A 26,218-nucleotide genomic window follows, 5' to 3' on the forward strand; every position below is an offset into this window, starting at 1 on the left:
ACATAAAACAATAACAAAAATAAATAAACTGAAAAGTATATACAAAACTGTGGATATTTCAGTTCCAGTGGGTATTGCACATAAACATTTCAAGTATGCCCTGTGACCTGGCTATTTGTTTCCAGTGGCATTCAAAGCTCTATCAGCAGTTGGGTAGAAAGTGTTTTTCAATCTATTTGTACTTGCTTTAATGACCTGTACCACCTACCCGATGACAGCAGCTCAAACAGAGAGTCGCCAGGGTGGGATGAGTCCTTTAGGATGGTTTTGGCTCTCCTGAGACAGTAAGAGCCGTGTAAGTCCTCCAGTGTTGGTAGAGGGCACCCAATGATCTTGTCTGCCATTTTGGTAACCTTCTGGAGCTCTTTCCTGTTTACCCAGTGCAGCTGGCAAACCATGTACAAAGGCAGTATGTGAGGATGCTCTCCATGGTAGAGCAGTAAAAAGACACGAGTAATCTCTGGTTCATGTTATTTTTCAGAGATTGCTGTTTGATGGAGAATTGAACCAGTGACCCCGTGGTCATGAGCTTTGACTTTTGGATCACTGCTTCCTCAAGACATTTTATGAAAAAGTATTGTAATGGCTGTTTGGTAATAAATTGTAAAGCAGAAGTGTGTGCGTGTGTGTGTGACTGTATCTTTGTTACACACGCGTACACACACACACGAGAGGTTGTTTAAGAAAACACCAGTTGGATTGGAGTACAGGGTTACATTGAACAGCAATTGAAATTTATTTGTTTTGTTTTATTACCCTATAGTAGTTTGGTCAAATGTCAAAGAAAACATGGTCCAAAAGAAACCTTTTTTGTATATCTCACAACCCAAGAAACCTAGATAAAATAAAGCACATATTGATGATCAGCAAAACATATTTGTGATTGATTAGTAATAAATTGCCACAGAAGTCACAAGATAAACATGTATTGTGTGGAGAGCGCACAGGTTATGCATCAGCCCATGCTGCCTTTTGTTTTTATCTTTATATAATTTAATGCCATAATTATATTTAACACAAATATAGTATAACACAACATTAATTTCATTGAGTTCCTGGAGGGATTCATATGATGATTTGATGTTATGGTATTTTTATCTGTGTTAATGAACTTTGGGCACGACGAAAGATTGATATCCTTGGTTATATTGTGATTTTGTTGAAATATTTGATATCTAGTTGTTGGTGTTTGTGTTTTGCCTCCCCTGATGGTTAGCTGTGAAGGGTTAGAGAAATAAGTACGGGCGTATTAAGCCTATTCCGTTTAGTTTTATGACGAGACAAAAATGCATGATGAGTACTGCCTTTGCTTGAAGTGACAGCTTGGTGTTTGTTTTGCTTTATTTTTCTTTTATTGTTTTAGGAGGTTACATTTTTATGTAACTTTGGTCAGCTTTTTCAAACTTCTCTCAAAATGTGTCAGCTTTGGAATACTTGAGTTCAGCATTCGTCTGACACACTTCTGCAACTTTCAGCTTTTATACTAATCTGCTTTCTTTATATTCTGATGGGTTTTGCACTTGTCAGCTACAGCTACATTTTACTATATTTGGCATGCATTGTTTCAACTTTTGGCAGCTGTAGGAGAAATATTATGACTAATTCACCACCTGTTTTTGCTTTGACTGAACATCACACTTTAAAGCTGTTCATGAATTTTTAAACCAGCAGTCATGTACTGTATAGCCTCTTAGGTTTCCCTGTACAAATTACATTAATATGCAAGCATTCAGTTTAAGAGCTTGCAGCCTATGACAGCACACTTAGAATCCATCATGTTATTATATTGTGTAACCACAAATTTATTCATAAACTGATTTTATATTTGCCGCTAGACTCATACACTCAGAAACAGTCTGCCAAAATCAGTTTTCTCCTTAAAATAAGCTCACAGAATCTAGGAAGCTCCTTCAGCTACTCCCTTGTTTTTTCACTAGGGGTCACCACAGCAGAACCAAGGTGGATCTGCATGTTGATTTGACACGTTTTACACCAGATGCCCTTCCTGATCCAACTCCATATTACGGAGAAATGCATCAGGGGTGAGGTTTGAACCACTGTCACCGACCAAACAGTACACAGTAAAAACTGGTCCGCTCTCACTTCACTGTGCATGTGTCATTTGGGACCACAGCAGCATGTCTGAGTCTGACTCTCTACACCCAAAGGGAGGAATGTGATTATTAACAATCAGATGACGAGGAAAACCACTTAAATCATTCTAAAGTCAGTGGTAAGCACAAACATGGCCGTTTTAAGCAGAAAACGGTGCACCAAAATGACGTGCTGCTGTGGCGCTCTGATCACTTCCCCAATTTATAGGGGGAACCATCCGGTCAGCGACACCGGGAACCTTCCGCACTGAAACCAAGTGCACGAACCACTTGGCCACCACCTCTACCAAAATAGCTCATAAAGTCTACTTTGACAAATTGGATTATTAATGTCTGACATGCCATGTTTGTACTTCTACAGGGCTTTATGACAATGACAGTTCAGTGTCCAGTGCAATGCTGTTTGGGCTTGTTTAGAAGTACAGGGTGAATGTTTCCAAGGATGCTTCCTCTTATGTTTCTTTTAAGTGCAGTAGTGCTCCTGCATGCACGTATATGCTGGAAGCAGCAGTAAATAATTATTGGATTGGCCCTAATATAAGACCACTCTAATTATTAGAGGTGGGAGGATCGATCCTAATATACAACCCCTGGCAAAAATTATGGAATCACCGGCCTCGGAGGATGTTCATTCAGTTGTTTAATTTTGTAGAAAAAAAGCAGATCACAGACATGACACAAAACTAAAGTAATTTCAAATGGCAACTTTCTGGCTTTAAGAAACACTATAAGAAATCAAGAAAAAAAAATTATGGCAGTCAGTAACAGTTACTTTTTTAGACCAAGCAGAGGGAAAAAATAAATATGGACTCACTCAATTCTGAGGAATAAATTATGGAATCACCCTGTAAATTTTCATCCCCAAAACTAACACCTGCATCAAATCAGATCTGCCCGTTAGTCTGCATCTAAAAAGGAGTGATCACACCTTGGAGAGCTGTTGCACCAAGTGGACTGACATGAATCATGGCTCCAACACGAGAGATGTCAATTGAAACAAAGGAGAGGATTATCAAACTCTTAAAAGAGGGTAAATCATCACGCAATGTTGCAAAAGATGTTGGTTGTTCACAGTCAGCTGTGTCTAAACTCTGGACCAAATACAAACAACATGGGAAGGTTGTTAAAGACAAACATACTGGTAGACCAAGGAAGACATCAAAGCGTCAAGACAGAAAACTTAAAGAAATATGTCTCAAAAACTGAAAATGCACAACAAAACAACTGAGGAACGAATGGGAGGAAACTGGAGTCAACGTCTGTGACCGAACTGTAAGAAACCGCCTAAAGGAAATGGGATTTCCATACAGAAAAGCTAAACGAAAGCCATCATTAACACCTAAACAGAAAAAAACAAGGTTACAATGGGCTAAGGAAAAGCAATCGTGGACTGTGGATGACTGGATGAAAGTCATATTCAGTGATGAATTTCGAATCTGCATTGCGCAAGGTGATGATGCTGGAACTTTTGTTTGGTGCCATTCCAATGAGATTTATAAAGATGACTGCCTGAAGAGAACATGTAAATTTCCACAGTCATTGATGATATGGGGCTGCATGTCAGGTAAAGGCACTGTGGAGATGGCTGTCATTACATCATCAATAAATGCACAAGTTTACGTTGATATTTTGGACACTTTTCTTATCCCATCAATTGAAAGGATGTTTGGGGATGATGAAATCATGATGATAATGCATCTTGCCATAGAGCAAAAACTGTGAAAACATTCCTTGCAAAAAGACACATAGGGTCAATGTCATGGCCTGCAAATAGTCCGGATCTTAATCCAGTTGAAAATCTTTGGTGGAAGTTGAAGAAAATGGTCCATGACAAGGCTCCAACCTGCAAAGCTGATCCGGCAACAGCAATCAGAGAAAGTTGGAGCCAGATTGATGAAGAGTACTGTTTGTCACTCATTAAGTTCATGCCTCAGAGACTGCAAGCTGTTATAAAAGCCAGAGGTGGTGCAACAAAATACTAGTGATGTGTTGGAGCATTCTTTTGTTTTTCATGATTTCATAACTTTTCCTCTGAATTGAGTGATTCCATATTTTTTTTCCCTCTGCTTGGTCTAAAAAAAGTAACCGTTACTGACTGCCACAATTTTTTTTCCTGATTTCTTATAGTGTTTCTTAAAGCCAGAAAGTTGCCATTTGAAATTACTTTAATTTTGTGTCATGTCTGTGATTTGCTTTTTTTCTACAAAATTAAACAACTGAATGAACATCCTCCAAGGCCGGTGATTCCATAATTTTTGCCAGGGGTTGTAGATACCAACGCTGGTATTGATATTGAACGATCCTCTTATAAAAAGATTGATACTCAAGCTTTTTTCTCTCCTGCACGCACTGACTGCTGCGCACGCAGATTCATCAAAGTCTACTCTCTGTCTGTAAGAGCAGCGCTGCGCTGTCACACAACACAGAGCAGCGCACCCTCCCCACTCTGATCTTTTGTTATAGCGCCATCACATGGCTCAGCGGCGCCAGCCAGCAGCCATGCAGGTAGGCTCAGCCTGGCCCGCCCACTCAGTTGTGTTGAGTGATATTTATTAAACAAAAATGTTGATTGTGATAATAAAGTATTTTGTTGTCACGTACAATGTTTTGTGAAATTCTATCCTAGGTCTTTTGGATCCTTTGGATCTATGAAGCTTAAATATGAAAAAGTATCGATATCGGTGATGCTGGGCCTGTATTTACTTGGTATCGGATCAATACCAAAATTCCCAGTATCGCCCACCTCTACTGATTATAAGATGACCTCATTTTCAAGACATTCATTCCTTTTTTTTAAACCCCTCCCCCCAAACCCACATATTCCTTTTAAGGCTGGTGTCTATCCCAGTTATTGCTGGGTGAAATGCAAGGTGCATTTTAGACCAGTCTATCACAGGGCCGATATGAAAAGAGAGACAGTCATTCACACCCTCACTCACACCTACGATCAATTTCACAGTGTCTGATTCACTACATATCTTTGAATGTGGGAGGAAGACGGATCACACAGATGGATAGACGCGCAAACACAGGGAGAAAATGCAAACTCCACACAGAAAGGACCAGGTCAGATTTCAACGCAGGACCTTTTCACTGTGATGCAACAGTCTGAAGACACCAAATTTTGTCTTTAAAAAAAAGCTTTTATTTGAAAATAATGCAAAACATTAAAAGAGAGGGGAAAAATTTACATTGCATAAACTAGTAGGGCGATAAAACTTTACAATAAACACTGCAGATTGCTGACCTTGGCTACTCAGATCATGTCATCTCCTCATATCAGTCAGTTCACCACTGGCAAAGCTTTCTACATGTTCCCCATTTGTGTAATAATGTAAGATCTGCAACACACTCAGAGGGATTTACAGATGGGTAGATACCCCAGAGGTCCCAAGAGATTCCCGTGAAGGGACGATGAAAATAACTTTGGAAATTTTAAGAGTTCTGAAAGTCTTTAACTGTTTCAGTGGTCAGACACTGTTCTATAACAATTGTCCACTATCCCAAAAAAGTGCATAAACAGGATGAAATGGCTTACTCCAGCTTCCTTCCTACAGGTTGTCTTATAAACTGCAGACCTGGCAACCCGCCTGAAAATTAAAGCCCAAAAAACTTCATTTTGTTTGCATCTGACCACATGACTTTCTCCCATGCCTCCTCTGGATCATCCAGATGGTCATTGGTGAACTTCAAACGGGCATGGACATGTGCTGCTGTGAGCAGGGGGACCTTGCGTGACCTGCAGGATTTTAAACCATGATGGCCTAGTGTGTTACGAATGAAATATTTCCGACAGTGGTCCCACCTCTCTTCAGGTCATTGACCAGGTCCTCCCACGTAGTTCTGGGCTTTCTCAGAATCATCCTTACCCGACGAGGCAAGATCTTGCATGGAGCCCCAGGCCGAGGAAGATTGACAGTCATCTTGTGTTTCTTCCATTTTTGTAATAATTACATCAACACAGTTGAAGTTTACCTACAATAAAAATTACAGACCTCTCCATTCTTTGTAGGTGGGAAAACGTACAAAACTGACAGTGGATCAAATACTTATATGCCTCACTTGTTGTGGATGTATGACATGTTAAAGTGTACTGTGCAGTAATAAGATAACCTTATATTTTTCAAATGTATCTTTAAGAAAACAAATACCATGTTATATTTGTGTCACCAAATTAATATGCCATGAACCAATTACTCATATCTTTTAAATATCTTTGCTAATTGTATGGGACATGACAAAAATTTCCAAGGGGGGGGGACTGATGGTGTAGTTTATTTTAATATGGTGTCATTTATTTTAATTATTTCCAGAGTTACCAAAAATTCAAACATGTCTGATATTTTATATTATTTTGGAATAATTAACAGATACATTTTTAGGTGTGTTTGGCTCATATTAAAATAAAAGTAAATAAGAAAGCATGGTCCTTGTTTACGCCAACAAGATAATTAATGCCTATGTTATTTCTGTTGTACTTTGGCTGCATTGCCTCATTTTATATTTGAATTGGCTGTATTACCTCATGTTATATTTTAATTAAATTTGATGTGTGACAAACAGAATTAAAGAATGGAAACATGAAAAGACACTTTTGCAGTTAAATTGGAAAGGAGGTCATGACAAAAAGGATTAACCTTAACCTGGCATATTGCAAAAACTACTATTTCCAGTCTGTCTGCTGTGTGTGAGTGTAGTTATTTTTAACACTCTCATGTCAGTTGCAAATGATTTTACAGTATTTGTGCGCACCAACCCTTTGCCGCAGGTTTTATCTTTTCAGTTTGGAACCTGCAAGTGGAACATTCATAAAGTGGCATGACAAAATTTGGAGGCCTTTAGGCTTATTACATATTTTAAAATGTTTTGACATAAAATTAAAATAAAAATGAATTTAGGTTATTCTAATTTCTTAAGTTATGTCCTCTGAACTCGATTAAATCAAATCTGTACAATGTCATATAAATTAAATTCACATTAATGCCAAACAATGGAATGCATAAGCATTCCAGTTTTCTTTAAAAAAGTCAGGGGATGCATATACAAACATTCCCAGGTCATGCCATGGAGATCTTATTTTGTAAGACCAAGCTACCCATCGACAATCAACTTGTAAGGATGCAGTGACAAGAAGGGCCACCAGATGACTTTAAGGCTAAGATGATCAGTCATCTCAAGTTTCTTTATATTTGCTACGGCAACCATTTACCACTGTAGGTATCCTCTCCATGCTGCTACCGGACAGAAGAGCTGAGTGCAAGAAGTACCCAAGCCATAACATAACAGTTTTGGGATATTGGTGATCAAACTTTTCAAAACATGCTGCCAATACTTTTTTAGAGGTAGCATGCTATGGCCTTGTTAGTAGTTGCAGTTAGCCACTGTAGACAAACCTCTCTCTCTCACTCGTATTTTATTTTTTTTGTGAAAAATAACCCTTTATTGCAGAGAAAAGGAAACCAAAATATTTTGGACTTAAGTGCTTTTTGTGGCTAAATACCTGGGCTTGGATACTTTTTTGCAACAGAATAGCTGAACTTGGGTACTTTCGCCATACAGTCATTAAGTGCAGTAGTATCCCCCCAGTATGCCGGGGGATACAGCGATCAGCATGTCGTACATCCAAGAAGCAGTTGACCAATTTCATTCATGTTTTGCATAAGGGTGTATTTGGGTGATAACCCTGGGGTCAATTTCAAGGTCACAGCAAGATATTAAAGATATTGCCACCTTTGTTGGCATGATATCTCAAGAACGAGTTGACCACTTTCATTCATATTTAGCATAAGTGTGTACTTGGGTGATCCCCTGACACCAGCCACTTACAGTGACCTTGGGGTTAATTTCAAGGTCACATCATGATATTCAAAATATCATCACTGCCACTCTTGTTAGTGTAATATTTCAAGAACCAGTGGACCGCCTGCTCTGAATGTTTGAATTAAAATTATACTAGATCAGAAATATAACCACAAAATCAACTGCTAAGAGTATCAAAATATTATAGCCACATCCATCAACAGGTGTGTCCAGTCGGCCGTGCGTGTTCTGCACGACACGCGTGTCTTGTGGACGGCGCGTCACAGCACAGACACAGCGTCATGTGGAACAAAGCTCACATGGGTGATGTGACAGTCAGATCGCCTGCTGCGTGTTCTGATCTGACAGTCCGTTTCAACCTGGGGAGCTGTCGGTGTCCGCTCTGTGCGCATGCTTGCTTGCTGCAGCTTGTCACCACCATGGCAAGATATGTTTTATTTATGTCCATGTAAATACAGCAATTAGACACACGCACCTCACAGTGGACAGTTGTTGGTCCATGACTGTCCAAACACAGTAGGTGTTGTGTAGCTGGAATGTCCAGAATGACAGATTACCACAGCTGCTTCTGTCAGAAGCCATGCCTCTGTGAGTGGAGCGCACACACCCACGTGTCAGTGTATGTGTTTCCAAAGTCACACTGGTGGGGAACTTAGACAGATTTCACAGCAGATAAATGCCAGCAGTGTTTAGGGTTCAACTATAGACCACAGGTTTGGAACCCATTGCATTCTATTAAAAAAATCAAGAGAAATGAAAATCTTTGCTGTTTATTTGTGTTTGGTTTAATGACAGGACAATGTGAAAGTTGTATGATGCAGTATAATTGTACAATACCCCTTCAATATAATATGCATGCTTCTGTGTGTGTATGTGCAATTGGAGGCTTGCTGAATGATTGGTACAGCACTAATACAGTTGGTATGCTGCTGTGGAAACTAATAATATGCAGTATCTATGTACCTACTAATGTATTGCATGGCTTACTGTAGAAGCTGCAGTGTCACGGGAGGCTCTGTGTCACGTTGCATGAAGCTGGAATAGCTTGAGAACAGGTGCTTGTTATTCCAGTAAATCTTTAGTGCTCTCACAGTGTGATCATGATAATATGACCTTACTGTTTTATTTCTAATACACAGTCCATTTCACTACAGGAATCGACTCTAAAGGTTTTAGAGTTTAGGTTATAAACATTTTATTATCACATTTCATTGGCTTTTTCATTGTATTTTTTTTTTATCGGGCAAAAGTATACGAGGCATAATTGAACATCAATTTATGCTGTTTTATCCCTTGTGGTGGTGGAGGGGAGGTTCCACTTCACAAATTTAAAATTCTGATATTCTAACATGTTGTTTTTTCCTTCCTTTCTCTTCCAGCTGAATCTTGTGGAGGTGTAGTCCAAGGCCTGAATGGCACAATAGAGTCACCTGGTTTCCCCCACGGATATCCAAACTATGCCAACTGTACATGGCTGATAATAACAGGGGAGCGAAACAGGATCCAGCTGTCCTTCATCACGCTGGCTCTGGAGGAAGACTTTGATATTGTGTCAGTTTATGATGGACAGCCATCACCCGGCAACTTAAAAATGAGGTAGGAAATGATCCTGGAACATGCTTGCCATTTGTGACTAATAGCAATTAGCAACAAGGCTTCATAAACTGAATACAAACAAAGGGTCTACCTTTCATGTGCCTGCCTGCCTGCACAAGCCCAGACATGTCCCATTGTGCCAACATTCCTGCTTTTACTAATATATAAAGAATAATGTCAGATTTTGTAAAAACTTGCTAATATGGAACAAAATAGGGGGTTTGCTTGTCCACACCTGTATCTGTTGGGATGTAAAATTTCCAATGCCACAACAATTCAACAATTTCAACACATTGTAATTAAAGACTGACTGACTGATGGATTTTTTTGCAGAACCACAACTTGTGGGTGTACGACAAAATATGCTTTTTTAAAAAATATATATGTTTGTAATATCTGACTTGTTCAGTGTGAATGTGGCCCATTCACTTTTCCTCCAAGAGAAAGACGGGGGGGCACCATCATATTTAATTTGACAGTAAGCCTTGTCAACTTTCCATTTTATTTCCCCAATGGGAAATGACACAGTGGCTGCAGAATAAAAAAAAAAAGTGTCAGCTTTAATTTGAGGCAATATTTTGTCACATTGGAAATATAGTTTAAAACAGGACAATCATTTTTGGGCACGGTCCATTGACTGTGACTAAGGTACTTTGACATAACAAAATGAGACTGAAGCATACACTGTAGTTTTTTGTAAATCTTTTTTCTTGTTTGCATTAACAAATAAATAGGTAAATGACTTTGGGAACACAATCGACTGGATAGCAAAGTAACTTACACAGTCATGCCATGGTGAACAAAAATGCTTTCATTCACATTTGAAAAGTGTATGAAAAGTGCACCTGATGAATTTAAAATCATGTTGCTCACACACTGACATAACGTTTCCAGAGATGCATGCTTGTGATTTTCCTGCAGAAAGCCTCCCACAAAGATTAATTAATCATTTCTTCATTAATCTTCTTAATGAATATTCACATTCTGTACAATTAGTTGAGCTTTGATCAAAATTAGTAGTTTCATCAATGAACAGAATCTTTGAAGTCACGTTTTAGTTCTGCAATTAATACTTAGTTGTCTAACAAAACGGACTAATAAACTTTGCAGATTAAACTCCAGATTTGCAAGTAAACTATGTTGTCTGTATAATCATTCTTTGATTAAAAATGAAGTTGTTTTGCATAGCTAGATTCCTCGGCTGAATCTGTTTATGTCTGACGGAAACTGATGAAAAGCTTGTTCCATTTCAGGTACGTAGGGAAAAACTAATTCAATCTGCTGCTAATTAAGTGAAAATGTTTGAAAAAAGATTTATTTATGTAGGAGAATGTATTAACTGCTTCATAAATAGAGAAGAAAAAATATTCTTAGCATTACGGATCAAATGGAGAAATTACTGGCCATAGGAAGTGATTTTGTCATTATTTCTTTCATAAGTGAAGTCTTTAGCGAATATGAAGTTTCATCTCGGGTAGGAAGGAACTGCATCTACCAACCATGATACATGCATGAAGCTTAATAACATCTTCACAAAACATCTAACCCAGTGTCTTTGTATATCTACAATGTGTTGTGTCTGTGGCATTTAAGGATAGCTGTGCCTGCTCGGTTTTGTAATTTTTGAATTGTCTGAAGATTGCAAACTGGACCTTTGGACCATATGATGTCCCCATAGGAAATAAAATCATGGTCTGATATAACATGTTTGCTGTGTCTTTTGTTAGACAGTGTCTGATCCTGGATTGTATACTGCTGCGTTGAACAATTTTCTTAGCCAAGTAACCAGTGTGCTTCTGCCATTGTAGAAGTGGGTCGAACCAGAGACCCAAGTACATAAAGCTTTGGACTTGTTCCAATGTCTCACTCTGTGCATGAATTTGTATATCTCACCTGTGCTTTGGCATTGTGGAAAACCAAAGATCATACATTGATTTCTTTGTGTTTAGTGTTAGTTGGTTTTCAGTGTGCCATGAATCATATGAATGCAGTGTGTGCACAATTAAAATTAAATTGTCATTTCAGCACTAGAAATACATTCGCGAGTGCACAAATTAGTCATAACTGGATGCTTAAATTAACCAGGAAGGAGTTTCATGAAGGCCATATTTATAACACATAAAGTATACGAGGGCTGTCAATAAAGTAACGGTCCTTTTTATTTTTTTCAAAAACTATATGGATTTCATTCATATGTTTTTACGTCAGACATGCTTGAACCCTCGTGCGCATGCGTGAGTTTTTCCACGCCTGTCGGTGACATCATTCGCCTGTGAGCACTCCTTGTGGGAGGAGTCGTCCAGCCCCTCGTCGGAATTCCTTTGTCTGAGAAGTTGCTGAGAGACTGGCGCTTTGTTTGATCAAAATTTTTTCTAAACCTGTGAGACACATCGAAGTGGACACGGTTCGAAAAATTAAGCTGGTTTTCAGTGAAAATTTTAACGGCTGATGAGAGATTTTGAGGTGATTCTGTCGCTTTAAGGACTTCCCACGGTGCGAGACGTCGTGCAGCGCTCTCAGCCGCCGTCGTCAGCCTGTTCAAGCTGAAAACCTCCACATTTCAGGCTCTATTGATCCAGGACGTCGTGAGAGAACAGAGAAGTTTCAGAAGAAGTCGGTTTCAGCATTTTATCTGGATATTCCACTGTTAAAGGAGATTTTTTTAATGAAAGACGTGCGGACGGATCCGCGCCGTCTCAAGCGCCGTTTCAAGTTGAAAACTTCCACATTTCAGGCTCTGTTGACCCAGTAAGTCGTCAGAGAACAGAGAACTTTCAGAAGTCGTCGGCATGAGGAGTTTATTCGGACATTCCATTGTTAACGGACATTTTGTAATGAAAGAACATGCGGGCAGAGTCACATGTCGGGCCGGACCTGACCGCGGGGGGTCGCGACAGGAAAAACACCTCCGTTGGAAACCTTAACGGGCAAGTCGGAACATGCCCAAGCTGTTAAACAATTTCTCAGTTACTCACTTGTTGAAAGCCATCAAAAGTCGCCTGAATTTTACAAATGGTTTTCAACACGGAGGTGTTTTTCGTGTCGCGGCGCACACAGATTTGCCGAGTTGTCACGGAAACGACTCGGCGAATTTGCGCGCACGTCTTTCATTAAAAAATATCCTTAAGCAGTGGAATGTCTGCATAACGTCCTCATGCCGGCCTCTTCTGAATCTTCTCTGTTCTCTCACGACGTCCTGGGTGAATTAAGCCTTAAATTAGATGTTTTCAGGTTGAAACAGGCCGACGACGGCGCCTGGAAGTGCTGCGCGACGTCCAGCACCGTGGGAAGTCCTTACAGCGACAGAAACACCGCATAATCTCTCATCAGCCGTTAAACTTTTCACCGAAAACCAGCTTAATTTCTCGAATAGTGTCCACTCGGATATTCGTCACAGGTCCAGAAAAAAGGTTGATAAAGCAACGCGCGCCGTCCGCAGCGGCTATTCAAACAAAGAGATTCCGATGGGCGGGGTGGAGCACTCCTCACTCAAGGCCTGCCCACAGGCAAATGACGTCACCGACACGCGTGAAAAAACTCACGCATGCGCACGAGGGTTCAAGCATGTCTGACGTAAAAACATATGAATCAAATCCATTTATTTTTCGAAAAAAATAAAAAGGACCGCTTTTTTCATCACATACCTCATATGTATGTATGTATATATATGTATATATATATATATATATATATATATATATATATATATATATATATATATATATATATATATATATATACATTACAGTGAGGAAAATAAGTATTTGAACACCCTGCGATTTGCAAGTTCTCCCACTTAGAAATCATGGAGGGGTCTGAAATTTTCATCTTAGGTGCATGTCCACTGTGAGAGACATAATCTAAAAAAAAATGTATGATTTCTTTAAATCATTTATTTGTATGTTACTGCTGCAAATAAGTATTTCAACACTTACCAACCAGCAAGAATTCTGGCTCACACAGACCTGTTAATTTTTCTTTAAGAAGCACTCTGATTCTGCACTCTTTACCTTTATTAATTGCACCTGTTTGAACTTGTTACCTGTATAAAAGACACCTGTTGACACACTCAATCAATCACACTCCAACCTGTCCACCATAGCCAAGACCAAAGAGCTGTCTAAAGACACCAGGGACAAAATTGTAGACCTGCACAAGGCTGAGATGGACAACAGGACAACAGGCAAGCAGCTTGGTAGATTATTTATTAGAAAGTGGAAGAAACACAAGATGACTGTCAATCTCCTTCAGTCTGGGATTCCATGCAAGATCTCACTTTGTGGGGTAAGGATGATTCTGAGACAGCTCAGCACTACACAGGAGGACCTGGTCAATGACCTGAAGAAAGCTGGGACCACAGTCACAAAGATTACATTAGCAACACATGATGCGGTCATGGTTTCAAATCCTGTACGGCAGTAAGGTCCCCCTGCTCAAGCCAGCACATGTCCAGGCCCGTTTGAAGTTCACCAGTGACCATCTGGATGATCCAGAGAAGGCATGGGAGAAGGTCATGTGGTCAGATGAGACCAGAATAGAGCTTTTTGCAATCAGCTCCACTTACCATGTTAAGAGGATGAGAACAACAAACACCATACTCTGGGGGTGCTCTTCTGCAAAGGGGACAGGATGACTGCACTGTATTGAAGGGAGGATGGATGGGGTCATGTATTGCAAGATTTTGGCAAACAACCTCCTTCCCTCAGTAAGAGCATTGAAGATGGGTCATGGCTGGGTCTTCCAGCATGACAATGACCCCAAACACACAGCCAGGGCAACTAAGGAGGGGTTCCGTAAGAAGCATTTCAAGGTCCTGGAGTGGCCTGGCCAGTCTCCAGACCTGAACTCAATAGAAAATCTTTGGAGGGAGCTGAAACTCCAAACCTGAAAGATTTGGAGAAGATCTGTATGGAGGAGTGGACCAAAATCCCTGCTGCAGTGTGTGAAAACCTGGTGAAAAACTACAGGAAACGTTTGACCTCTGTAATTGCAAACAAAGGCTACTGTACCAAATATTAGTATTGATGTGTGTTCAAATACTTATTTGCAGCAGTAACATACAAATAAATTTATTAAAAAATCATACATTGTAATTTCCGGATTTTTTTTTTTTTTTTTTACATTATGTCTCTCACAGTCAGTGTTGCCACAGTTACTTTGAAAAAGTAATCCAATTACTGATTACTGATTACTCCTTGAAAAAGTAACTTAGTTACTTTACTGATTACTCAATTGTAAAAGTAACTAAGTTAGATTACTAGTTACTTTTTTAGTTACTTTCCCCAGCTGCCGACAACAACCCACGTCAACATGACAATGATACCTGTTTTGCCAAAACTCACTTTATAGTCACCCTTTCTTGACTTCAATGAAAATAAATACTTGTTTTATAAAAAGTAAAATAAAGACCTCTTTCTTGACCTCATATTTAACTGTTGACAGCACTGTAACAGTAAAACTTGCAATTTCAAACCTACATTGTTTATAAATGTAACTATTAAATTCTAACATTTTTCTAACATTTAAATTCTCTCTAAACATTTTACTTGTCGAAATTATTATTATTTTAAGCAATATTAGTAGTTGTAGTAAAAAATGGCTTCAAAACTGGACCTTTAATCTAGGGCTGTTGTGGGGGGGGGGGGGGCACATCCCTGCCCCACGCCCCCATCCCATCTGGATTCGCCCCTGCTTTGGCGTTTGAGCACAAAGAATGGATAACATTTATTTATGCAGAAAACAGGACCAGATTTACAGGTAAGAAAGTTTTATTGCGTTTTCACATCATGTGGTCCTCAGAAAGAGAGTTTAGGGGCATTTGAGTGGAAAATAGTGTTAGTTGTTGACGCGTCGCGGAGGATCAGCTGTTTTTAACGAGACGATATGGAGCAGCTCAGCTCAGAATTCTAAATAAAGGAGGAAAAAAGTATAAAAATGTCTTCGTAAAGCTCAGTGCAGGTGTGCTGATCACCGCCCTTTAAGAGGTGAGGACGAGTCGAGCAGCTGCAAAAAACCGCGGATGAAAAGCTCACAGCTCGCTTAAAGTGGGACGTTCAGTCGAACCCCGACCCCCTGCCCACGGACCAAGTTTAATGCTGCTATCGACCCACAATGAAAAATAATAGTAACGCACAGTGACATGGAGAAGTAACTTTAATCTGATTACTGACTTGGAAAGATTAACGCGTTAGATTACTCGTTACTAAAAGAAGTGGTCAGATTAGAGTAACGCGTTACTAAGTAACGCGTTACCAGCATCACTGCTCACAGTGGACGTGTACCTAAGATGGAAATTTTGGACCCCTCCATGATTTCTAAGTGGGAGAAACTGCAAAATCGCAGGGTGTTCAAATACTTATTTTCCTCACTGTGTGTGTGTGTGTGTGTATATATATGTATGTATATATATGTATGTATATATATATATATATATATGTATATATATATTTGAAAGTGATCCACAGGTGTATATAACTAAAGCGGCCACCTCATTGTGTATGCAGAACAGCACAGCGCGCAAAAGATCGATTTTGCAGAAATAAACGGTCAAACACAAAGTTTAACCCCTTAACGCCCATCGTTGCATATATGCTACAATTTCTGACTCAAATATGCAACTTACCAAATTGACCTGTATGCCCGTTGTCGCAAATTGGCAACATACCATCATTATTGTTATTATAACATTATAACATAAAGTCATTACCAGAATACCCAATATTACTATCTAGTTTTTGTGCAAAAGTGAAATTAATAATCTCAACATTATTTACCATCTACTTAAATGCAAAAACACACACAAAACATTTTTTTATATACAGCTATATAAATTCGGGCGTTAAGGGGTTAAAGTGGGATCAAGGTGTGAAAATGACTGTTTAAATCCAGTGATCCACGGTGCCAGTGAGGAGCACAGAGGTGGCTGTCCAGGAGCCCTTGGTTCGGTTCTAGCTGGTCTGGTGCATTACAGGTGGACAGCAGCCTGGCGCACAACTGCTGGACTGTACTGGAGCATCTATTTTTGTACTGCATTTAAAAAATGTGACATCTTTAAATGCTGCTGTGAATCTGTGAATTGAAAACGCACATTTTAAAGGGACCAGGTGTGGGACGGCTGGAGGTTTGTACCAAACCCATCATGCCTAAATGTGCACCAACATTGCATTATCATGGTGCTATCATGGCACTACGTGGCTTCGTGTGGCTGATGCGAGTCATTCGAGGCAATAATGACAGGTTGGTTGTGGCTCACTAGAGGCTGCTGCGTGGCACATGTGGGGTACAGAGAGGCACATAGAGGCACCTTTATAGCAGATACATGATAGATGAATACATGGGTCATTTTTTGAATAATCGCTGACACACCAATGCGTGGCTCATTATTCATGTTTTATTATTTGGTGGGACCCAGGGTTTACATGCCTGGAAAAGTCCTCGTCATCTCATTTAGGTCTGTCACGCTTTATTTTCAGTAAATATGCTGGGAGCATAATCATGGCAAAAGATTTCTCCTTCAGGGGGGTTTCGCCCCTCTGACTACCCAACTACTGCCCTCTTAATCGACGCCGTTTTAAACATTTCCTTCATTTGAATTTTACATGCCTGGAAAAGAGTCCTCACCATGTAATTTAGGTCCTTCAATGTTTTTTTTTTTTCTTCAATAAATGCTTCTGAGGAGCAGCTACAGCCCTCTTAACCCCCTGCCACTTTCAGCATTTTGTTTATGTTGATGTAAATTCTGATTCTGACTTTTCAGCTACTTCACAGTAGAGCTGGACAATGTGGCCAAATTAGCAGAACTTTTAGGTTTTCATTTTAAGAAACACCTCCTCTACACCACACCATTAGGAAACTATTTTATATTTTTGATTAAATTTATACCAAGTTGTAGAGCAGTGGTGTCCAAACTATTCCAGAAAGGGCAGAGAGGGTGCAGGTTTTCTTTGCAGCCACTGACTTCAGCAGGTGATTTCACTGATGAACTCATCTCACCTGCTCAAAGGGATGTTAATCAGTGAAATCACCTGCTGAGGTCAGTGGCTGCAAAGAAAACCTGAACCCTCTCTGGCCTTTCTGGAATAGTTTGGACACCACTGTTGTAGAGATTTGCTATGAATTTGATTTTAATGAAGATAATTTTAGACATTAGAAAATGGCTGTGTACTCACCTATATCATTCAGACAATGTGCTCAAATTCAAAACCTGCTCAAACCTTTTTCTTCTTCTATGAATGTGGATTAGAACTTTTTTGTGGAACACAGCATCAACTACTGTAAAGGATGGACCTAGCAGTCAAAATGTGTCACCAATTTCAAAATGGCTCTTTTCAACCAGACGTGTGGTGATGTGACATGTCAATCGTGACATGTCAATCAGTGCCAATCAGATTTTAGGGAGGTCCAGTGCAACCCACCTCCACCCATTCCAGGAAGTGTTCAAAATTTGGCACTTCCTGTTTGGGACTCCCTGTACCATGTGCTTTGCTTGTATTATTTGGCATTTCCACTCAGACAATTTTCCACAGTTTATGAGAACCTTTTTTTGGTTTGCCAGACTTTGTTTCTAATGTGGAAGCTATTAGCCTCTGCATTTTGTGCCACATGATGTCACTGTGTGGGATTATGCACACTGTATTTCCCTCATACAGTGTCTTTCTGAGGTGTCTTGCTTTCAAACATGTGAACTGGAGACATGAAAAACTCTGGAATTTTAATGTCTTCAGTGAGAGTTTCAAGTAAACTCAGAGAATTGACATTTAATACCATTGATAGCTAAAGCTCTACAAATTGGCAGCAAAAGTTATTGTTTCAGTTGAGTAAAAAAATGGAAAGCTAGCCTTTGTTTATTGTATTTGAGCTCAAGTGAATGTTCTTTGAAATATAGAAGTTTACAGCCAAACCAAATCTGTGCTCAGTTGTATTTGAGTTCCTATAAATACAATACATGCAAAGGTGCCAAAATAATTCTCCATAAAGCGGGTGGAGATCAAGTAACATGGTGGAGCTACAGCATCCACCACCCTACAAAACCACTTTGTGTTCTGCACGGCAACAACCCAGACAGACAATTGGTCCATAGTTTTCTCTTGAAAGTAACCACTTATTTTCCACAGCCAGTTAAAATGTGGGTATCTTGGTCTTTCATTGCTGGTGGAGTCCTCAGCTCTGAGGCACCTGCCTACAGGATCATGCCCAGACACTTGTATCACATGAAAAAAATGTCGTCGATGAATTCCCTCACAATGCAAGTGAGATTACTTTACGGTGGTACCAAAGGATCATCCAAAACGTAATTCACAATATTTCCAGTTGTTGCCTTTGGTCATGAGTTGGTGTCCATGTCTCATTACCATAGAGTAAGACAGGATGCACAAGAGCTCTACTAAATATGCTGTGAGGCTCACTGGTGCTGGTCCTTATCCTCGGATTCTGTAGCATGAAGGGGATGAGAACCTGTGACTTGCCCAGACAGGTTGCCAGTCTGTCGCATGATCCTTCCCTAGCCATGGCTAGTACCCATTTTCAGCTGGGTTGACTGAACCAATACAGATAAAGTGTAGTGTTCAAGGACACAGACAGGTAGCAGGACCAGGAATCAAACCCAGGTCTACACATTGATACCTCTTTTCCACTGAGCAACGTGCTCTACACTCTAACTGGGTATAAACAAAAAGGAAAAAAAAATACATTCTATAGCAGCCCAGTCGCATTTTTTTTCTGTGCTCCTGTGACGAAATGAGTCAAATTTTCATGAGTTTTTTTTTTAACTCACTATTACTAACCCTACTCCTACCCCCAACTCTAACCTTAACCATAACCTAATCTTACGCCTTCCCCCCACCCTAACCATAACCACCCCCGACCCTCCGCTTCACTTTTTATTTCATGTAGCCATCACAGAATGAATTATAATGAATTTGTGCTGCCGTGATGAAAATGAGGCGCTATTCATCACATTGGGCCTCATGTATCAACGTGCGTACAGCGATATTTGAGCGTATATGGGGTGTACGCCAAAACGGCTGCGCTACTTGGCATTTATCAATGTGGTCGTTGGCGTACGCTGCGCTGAAAATATACACCAGGTCGAGAGGTGGCGTAAATTATACACCAAAATGAACCAGCACTGGATTCCACATAAAAATGAAGATGATCAACATGATAAACAGTGCCATTATACAAATCAGTGCATATGTTACATAAATAACACTTTCCTGATTATACTACATAATAATCAATACAAATCCCGCTTTTGCGGGATTGTTATGGAGCACGATCCGTGGCCACAGCGCTGACTGCAAAGAAAGCTCTGCTGGCCTTTTTCTCCAGACTTCGAGCCTGGAGCCAGAGCAGCGCTGAGATTAACTTTATGTGGTGTGATCGTTTTAGACAATGAAATTGATAATTACAACTGTAGTGTTCTCATTCCCTTTGCCCGTGCTGCAATCAGGTTGTGTCGTCTCCATTCGTTTGTCACAATAAAATAAATAAATAGATACATTTTAAGAATAAAGAAATCTGAAAAATTAGGCGTGTCTTATTAATTGATCGAGCAAATATCCACATGTCAAGAATTATTGACATGTGAAAAGAGAATACAGTGGTCCCTCGCTATAACGCAGTTCACCTTTCGCGGCCTCGCCGTTTCGCAGAGTTTTTAGTCCAGTTTTGCATGCCTTTTTTTTTCACAGTGTTCTGTGTTCGCCCAGAAGAAAAAAAGAGCGCCAACAACTACTCATAACTGTGTTTGTCACTCGGAAACAGACACCTGCAGCCAGGTGTGAGTGGAAGAAGGCTCGGCGCCAGGACGAAGAGGCGCGATCTGTGAAATATTGGTCAGTCACTATTAATAATTTCTTATGTGTCCAACCTCATACGTTGATCGTTAAAATTAAATTCGTTAGTTCTAAAAGCCATCATAATTATTTATAGGAAAACGTTCTATGTTTATTTCTCAAACAAATGTTTGGGCCTGAAAACAGTTTGGTCTCATTTTTCTAGTAAGGTTTGAACTTTGAGAGTGTTTACACACGAGAGAAAAGTGAGAAAATGTTCATGCCTGATTGAGAAAGTGTATAAAGTGGTTTTACAGGGGTTTTACAGCTTTGAAACGTCTATAATAATTGTAAAAAATAATGCTGACTACGTCACGGTTTCGCGTATTATGGGCTATTTTTAGAACGTAACTCCCGCGATAAACGAGGGACCACTGTAACACTTTTTTGATTATACTACAAAACAGTTGATACGACGGCCGCTTTTGACGCTCTATTGGCACACATCGTGATTGGTGGAGTTCTTTTTCTTTGCCGTCTTCCTGGCTTCCATGTCGTAAAATGAGGGTGTGTCTGAAGCGGAGTCTGAATATTTATGGGCGTGTTTATTATAATTACGATTGTTTTCACCTGCTGCATTTATCAAGGTCACGTCAGGCGTACGCCGGAACTGGGCAGGTGCGCACTGCTTGATACATGTCACAGCAACTTTGGTGCACTTCAAATTTACACCGTAAATTTACGCCACAAGTGCGCAACTTTGATACATGAGGCCCAATATCACAAACCAATAGATTAATGTATATTTCATGAGGCTGAATCAGGACTTGCCATGAGACTGGGTTGTTTATAAAGAGACAGAGATCAGACACAGTTTTGCAGGTAAGACCAAAGGGAAAAGTTCACGCCAAAGATGAACTGATAACAACCAAAACATCAGCTAGACTGGTGCTGGGAGTACAAGGTGTGCCAGCAGTTGTATAGAAAAGAAATAAAAATCTAATATGCAAGGGCCAGGTGATAAGAAAGGACAGTATAGTGTGGTGTAGGATGAGCTGTTGACATGACAGGAAGCTTTTGTGCACATTAGAATTCAAACAAATAGAGAATTTCAAACAGTTGGTCAACCAAACTGCTTGCCCTGATGCCTGTAGGCAAAGTGGCCTGTCAGTTGAGAGTATGTACATCGAGTTTTTTGTGAGGATGTCAGCGTGTCTCTTGTGCATGTCACATGTACCGCCAGATTGTGAGGACTGTCATGGCAAAAGGGAATCAAACCCTTCAGCCCACTGGTCTAACCACAAGGCCACCTTCTCCCTTCATAAGCGCCCATCTGAATTGTAAATCTTAACAGGTTATCCAGAGCAAGAGGAGACTGGACTTAGGTGGTGTTTTCAGTTGTAAATTATCCCTGGTTAGAGCATGTAGATTTACTTTTTGACAGTGGTTTGTAGAACTGTGCAATGATAGTGTAACATCCACAGAGCTGGCATTATTCTGGAAGCTGATTTACAGTGCACTGCTTTGTGTGTAGGAGGGATGTGCAAAGACTGTTTGAGGTTGGTGCTGCAGTTCTGGATAGGTGTTTTTCCTTGAAAACTTTATATAACCGTATTATGTGTCAGTGCTTGAATAGAATATATATAAATATATATATATATATATATATATATATATATATATATATTATTTTACTAGCTTGAGAGTAGCCTGAAGACTTTTTCTCAGTAGTAGGATTGTGTGTAGACTTAAGTTATGCTTCTTTCTGTGCACAAAGTCTCACAATCAAGGTTCTGTCTTTGGTTATTTGCTTCTTTGCAAAGCTGGAGGCTACAGCCAACACAGTTTACAGAGATATTTATAGTGCAATGATCTAAGTTGGTATGGAGGCACGCAAATCCCTTTTAAGTCTCAAACACTGGTTTGAGGTGCTGAATTGACAGGAGATCATTTGGTAATCACAAACTCAGAATAAGAAAAGGTTGGGACAGTCTGAAAAGCATGCAAAAAACAAACAAACAACAAAACAACATAAACAAAACAGTGATCCTTACATTTTCTTTGAAATTTATTTCTTTTCAGACAGTATGAATTCAAGCTATTTCATGCTTTATGTGGTAAACTTAATTTCATTTGTTAATCTACATCCAGTCCTGCAGGGCTGCAATACATTACTAAAAATGTCAGGATGGGGAAAGTTTATTTTAAATATGAGGATTAAATCTTCACTTTTAGAGCCAGCTTTCTTGAAACAAGTCAGGGGATGAATGCATAAACATTTTCCATGTCAGACTACGTTTACATGCAGCCAATAACCCTTTCATAACCGGAATATTAGCAATAACCCGGTTGCGCACGGCCATGTAAACACCCGCAAAAACCTGAATATGCTCATATTCCGGTTTTTAAAAACCCGAATATGACCCCTGGGTTACTCCTTTTCTAACTCGAATATCAGGTCATATAAATGCACATCGGAATATCCTCATAGAAAGGAACATTATTTTGTGTTCTGCGCATGTCCTATCCGCAAGGAATCTTGGTTTTTTGAGTATGGCAACTACTTGTATGCGGCGCGCGCAACCCACCGGACACCACAGAAGCAGATGTAAACAAGCATGGGGAAATCCAGACGCGGCAGCACAGCACCACACTTTTGGAGCGAGGAAGAAACCGAGTACTTCATTAGTATCGTGAAAGACATGAATATAATGTCTTTTATTGATGGTAGAAAGTACCGAGATAGCAACATTTACAAGAAGGTGGCCGAAAAGTTACGCGAAGCAGGATTTGCACGAATGCCAGACCAAATCAAGCACTGGTGGAAGACGTGCATCGCTGTTTAGATGGGGATATTCCAAATGATACCAGTGACCATGTACACAGGAGTAACTCTGTCTGCTTAAGCATGTACACGGGTTATTCCTAATGATTCAGAAACCAGAATATTGACCTTATCCCGAATATTAACGGCATGTAAACGTAGCCAGTGAATATGTCTTGCACTTAATTCATATGTCAATCATTTAAAAAAATACAAACAGTATGGTACTGTGGTACATCTGTGTCAAGTAAGTGTTACACTTCAGAAAATGATGGGCCACTCATCTCCCATGCAACATTTATTTTTTGCAGGAACTGCAAAACAGAAAATTGTCAAGTTAACAGGAGCACTTGGAGTGTGATCTGTACACTGCTTCATCACGTACTGACTGGACTTCTTCTGCACCCGATACCACAGGATGGCTAGGATATAACTGACCGTACTGTCTCAATAATTATACAGTTTAACCACATACATCGTCCTCATGAACTGACAGAAATCACAATCTGTTTCTTTGTCTATGAACACATATTTTAATAATGAACTCAAAATGAAGTTTTAGAGTGCTTTTACCCATTCTGTTTCTCACTGTTCCATTCTCTTATTCATTATTCTCATGAACTGTATTTATTAAACTACTGATTTTAAACCAATGCATTTTACTGTATTCCTCTCATATTCACCCTTCGGGAGATGAACCTTAGCATATTACACTTTGTCTGATTATAAAGAAAAATGTTTAGTGCAACTTGAACTCAAAATACATGTGTGGAAGAGACTTTCCTCACAGTCTCATAGCTGGATTAGCACTTAGAAAGGATAACACTTGTGTTCCTTAACTTAGCCTTACACTTTAACTCTGCACTGAACTTAGTATTTCAGTTTACACAAGCTTCTCCTAACACATTTACTCTGTTCAACATTCGTTTTGCCATGAATTCATGCTTTTACAGTTGTTCAGTTGTTAGTTTAGCTCATCTTAACTCATACAGAGAAAGTTCCCTTCTACATTACCACGCTCACCACAGACTACGTGTCCGCCATTTCAGGTGCACCATGCAGCACGTCACCTTTACACGGTCATAAACTTGTGAATTTACTCTTTGGCTTGACATCTGTTACCCGCTGAAGCCTTTATGATCTATTACTACTGTTGTCCATTACTTATAGATTATTTACCACTCAGCTTACCTGCAAAACAGAAAATTGTCAAGTTAACAGGAGCACTTGGAGTGTGATCTGTACACTGCTTCATCACGTACTGACTGGACTTCTTCTGCTGGGGCGTCAGGTACTGATGCATAAGATACCAAGTGCCCCCTGCTGGGCGAAACCTACATTACACTCTATTGTTGCGAAACAGACATTAACAGTAGTTCTCGCAATGGAAAATGACCTTTAGTACTAAAATAAAATGGGGGGGGGGGGGGGGGGGGCAACTATTTTGCTGCATTCATTTTTATCCTAGTGCTACACTCTCCCCCACAAAATTAAATGTCTCCTGACATTTCTGTTTACATCACCTCTTAAACCATGGCTTTAAAACACTTCAACAGCCCAGGGTCTCCAGAAGGTCTTACTCTCAATAATCTGAGTCTTAGTTACCTTGCAGTCTCTGAGAACCAAACTCGGCTGACCTAAAGTGTCATAACTCAGTACAGTTGGTTGCCGTCTCTGTCTTTGAGGACGCCATCTCACTGTGTCTGTCTCACCTTCGATTGTGGCTGGAATGTCAATTTCAAGCTCACCACTTCTCGCCCTTTCAAGGTCAGTTTGAGGGTCTTTGATCTCCCCTGGCAAATCCTCTTCTTGGCATAGAAGGTTTGGTTGAGGCTGGAATGGCTCCGCCAAACAGTTAAGTGGAGTCTGTCTCTGTTGTCTCCCTGGAACAGGCCTGAGGTACCCCTGATAGGTGCCGCTGCCGCTGTGGTCTTCATCCGATGTGTCACCGGCTTCTGATTGCTGCTGCTGTCTACATGGAGGTCAAGACTTTTTCTTCATGGCACATACAGAGTCTTTTTGGGGCTGAGCAGTCTGTGCTGGTGGCTTTTCAAGGGGTAGGAAGTCGCAGGGTAGTAGGAGATTCCTATGCACCACCTTTTCTCCTCCTTGGCCATTCTCTGGACTGATCCGATACACTGGACTGTCATCCACTTTTCTCTCTTTCACTTGGTAGACTTGGTCCTCCCAGTAAGACTGGATCTTGGTTGGTCCACCTCTAGGCATGAGATTTCGGAGGAGGACTCTATCTCCAGGTTGAAGGTCTCTCCCTTTGACTCTCATGTCGTAGCAGGCTTTTCCTCGAGCAGCTTCCTTGGTAGCTGTTTTAGAAGCCACTGTGTAGGCCTCCTGCATTCTTTTTTTTCCAGCATCCATCATAGTCATCATAGTCCATGTGGGCTTCATTTGTTTTTAGACTGAAAAGCAGGTCAATGGGCAGGCGGGGGGGAACGTCCGAAGATGAGGTAATATGGGGCGTAGCCTGTTGCCTCGCTCTTGGTGCAGTTGTACGCATGAACAACTTTAGCCAGTGACTCCTTCCAATCATCCTTCTCCTTGTCCTCCAGAGTCCGTAGCATAGACAATAGGGTGCGGTTGAATCTTTCCACTTGTCCATTACCCTGTGGGTGGTATGGCGTTGTGTGGGAACCCTGAATCCCTGAGAGTTCTTTCAGTCTTTCCATTAGCTTGTTTTCAAATTATTTGCCCATGTCGTGGTGTAGTCTGGTTGGGAAGCCGAACTTGAGTGCGAAATCATTGAAGCGCTTGTCAGCGACCTTTTTTGCTGCTTTGTTCTTTGTCGCATAAGCTTGGGCAAACCTTGTGAAGTGATCCATGACAACTAGTATGTACTCATAGCCATGCTTACACGTTTCCAGGTGGAGGAAGTCTATGGACACGAGCTGGAATGGGAACGTTGAATGGATTGAGGTCAGAGGTGCACGGGTAGGCTTACTTGGCTTCTTCCTCTTGATGCACTCACATTGTTCTTTAACAAAGTGCTTGACTTCTTTCGCCATCTTTGGCCAGTAGAACCTGTCTCGAATCAGGTCGAGTGTCCTTTCCACCCCTAAATGGCCATGTCTTGA

At 40.4% G+C, this 26,218-nt stretch overlaps 1 protein-coding gene and 1 long non-coding RNA gene across 2 annotated transcripts in view; one reads left to right on the forward strand and one right to left on the reverse strand.

Moving 5' to 3' along the window:
* LOC117503844 (CUB and sushi domain-containing protein 1-like) overlaps positions 1-26,218 on the forward strand; it is a 2,069,078-nt gene that overhangs the window by 414,790 nt on the left and 1,628,070 nt on the right. Inside the window, exon 2 of the mRNA XM_034163109.1 lies at positions 9,314-9,530. Coding sequence (XP_034019000.1) covers positions 9,314-9,530 — 217 coding nt within the window. The remainder of the gene's footprint in view (positions 1-9,313; positions 9,531-26,218) is intronic.
* LOC117526565 lies at positions 16,295-23,526 on the reverse strand. The gene is made up of 4 exons (XR_004565328.1): positions 23,453-23,526; positions 22,675-22,686; positions 17,071-17,077; positions 16,295-16,306 (listed from the first exon to the last, which is right to left on the reverse strand). It is a non-coding gene; the product is annotated as an uncharacterized LOC117526565 (long non-coding RNA).

The sequence above is a fragment of the Thalassophryne amazonica genome, chromosome 2 (assembly GCF_902500255.1).
Source record: "Thalassophryne amazonica chromosome 2, fThaAma1.1, whole genome shotgun sequence".
Taxonomy (NCBI): domain Eukaryota; kingdom Metazoa; phylum Chordata; class Actinopteri; order Batrachoidiformes; family Batrachoididae; genus Thalassophryne; species Thalassophryne amazonica.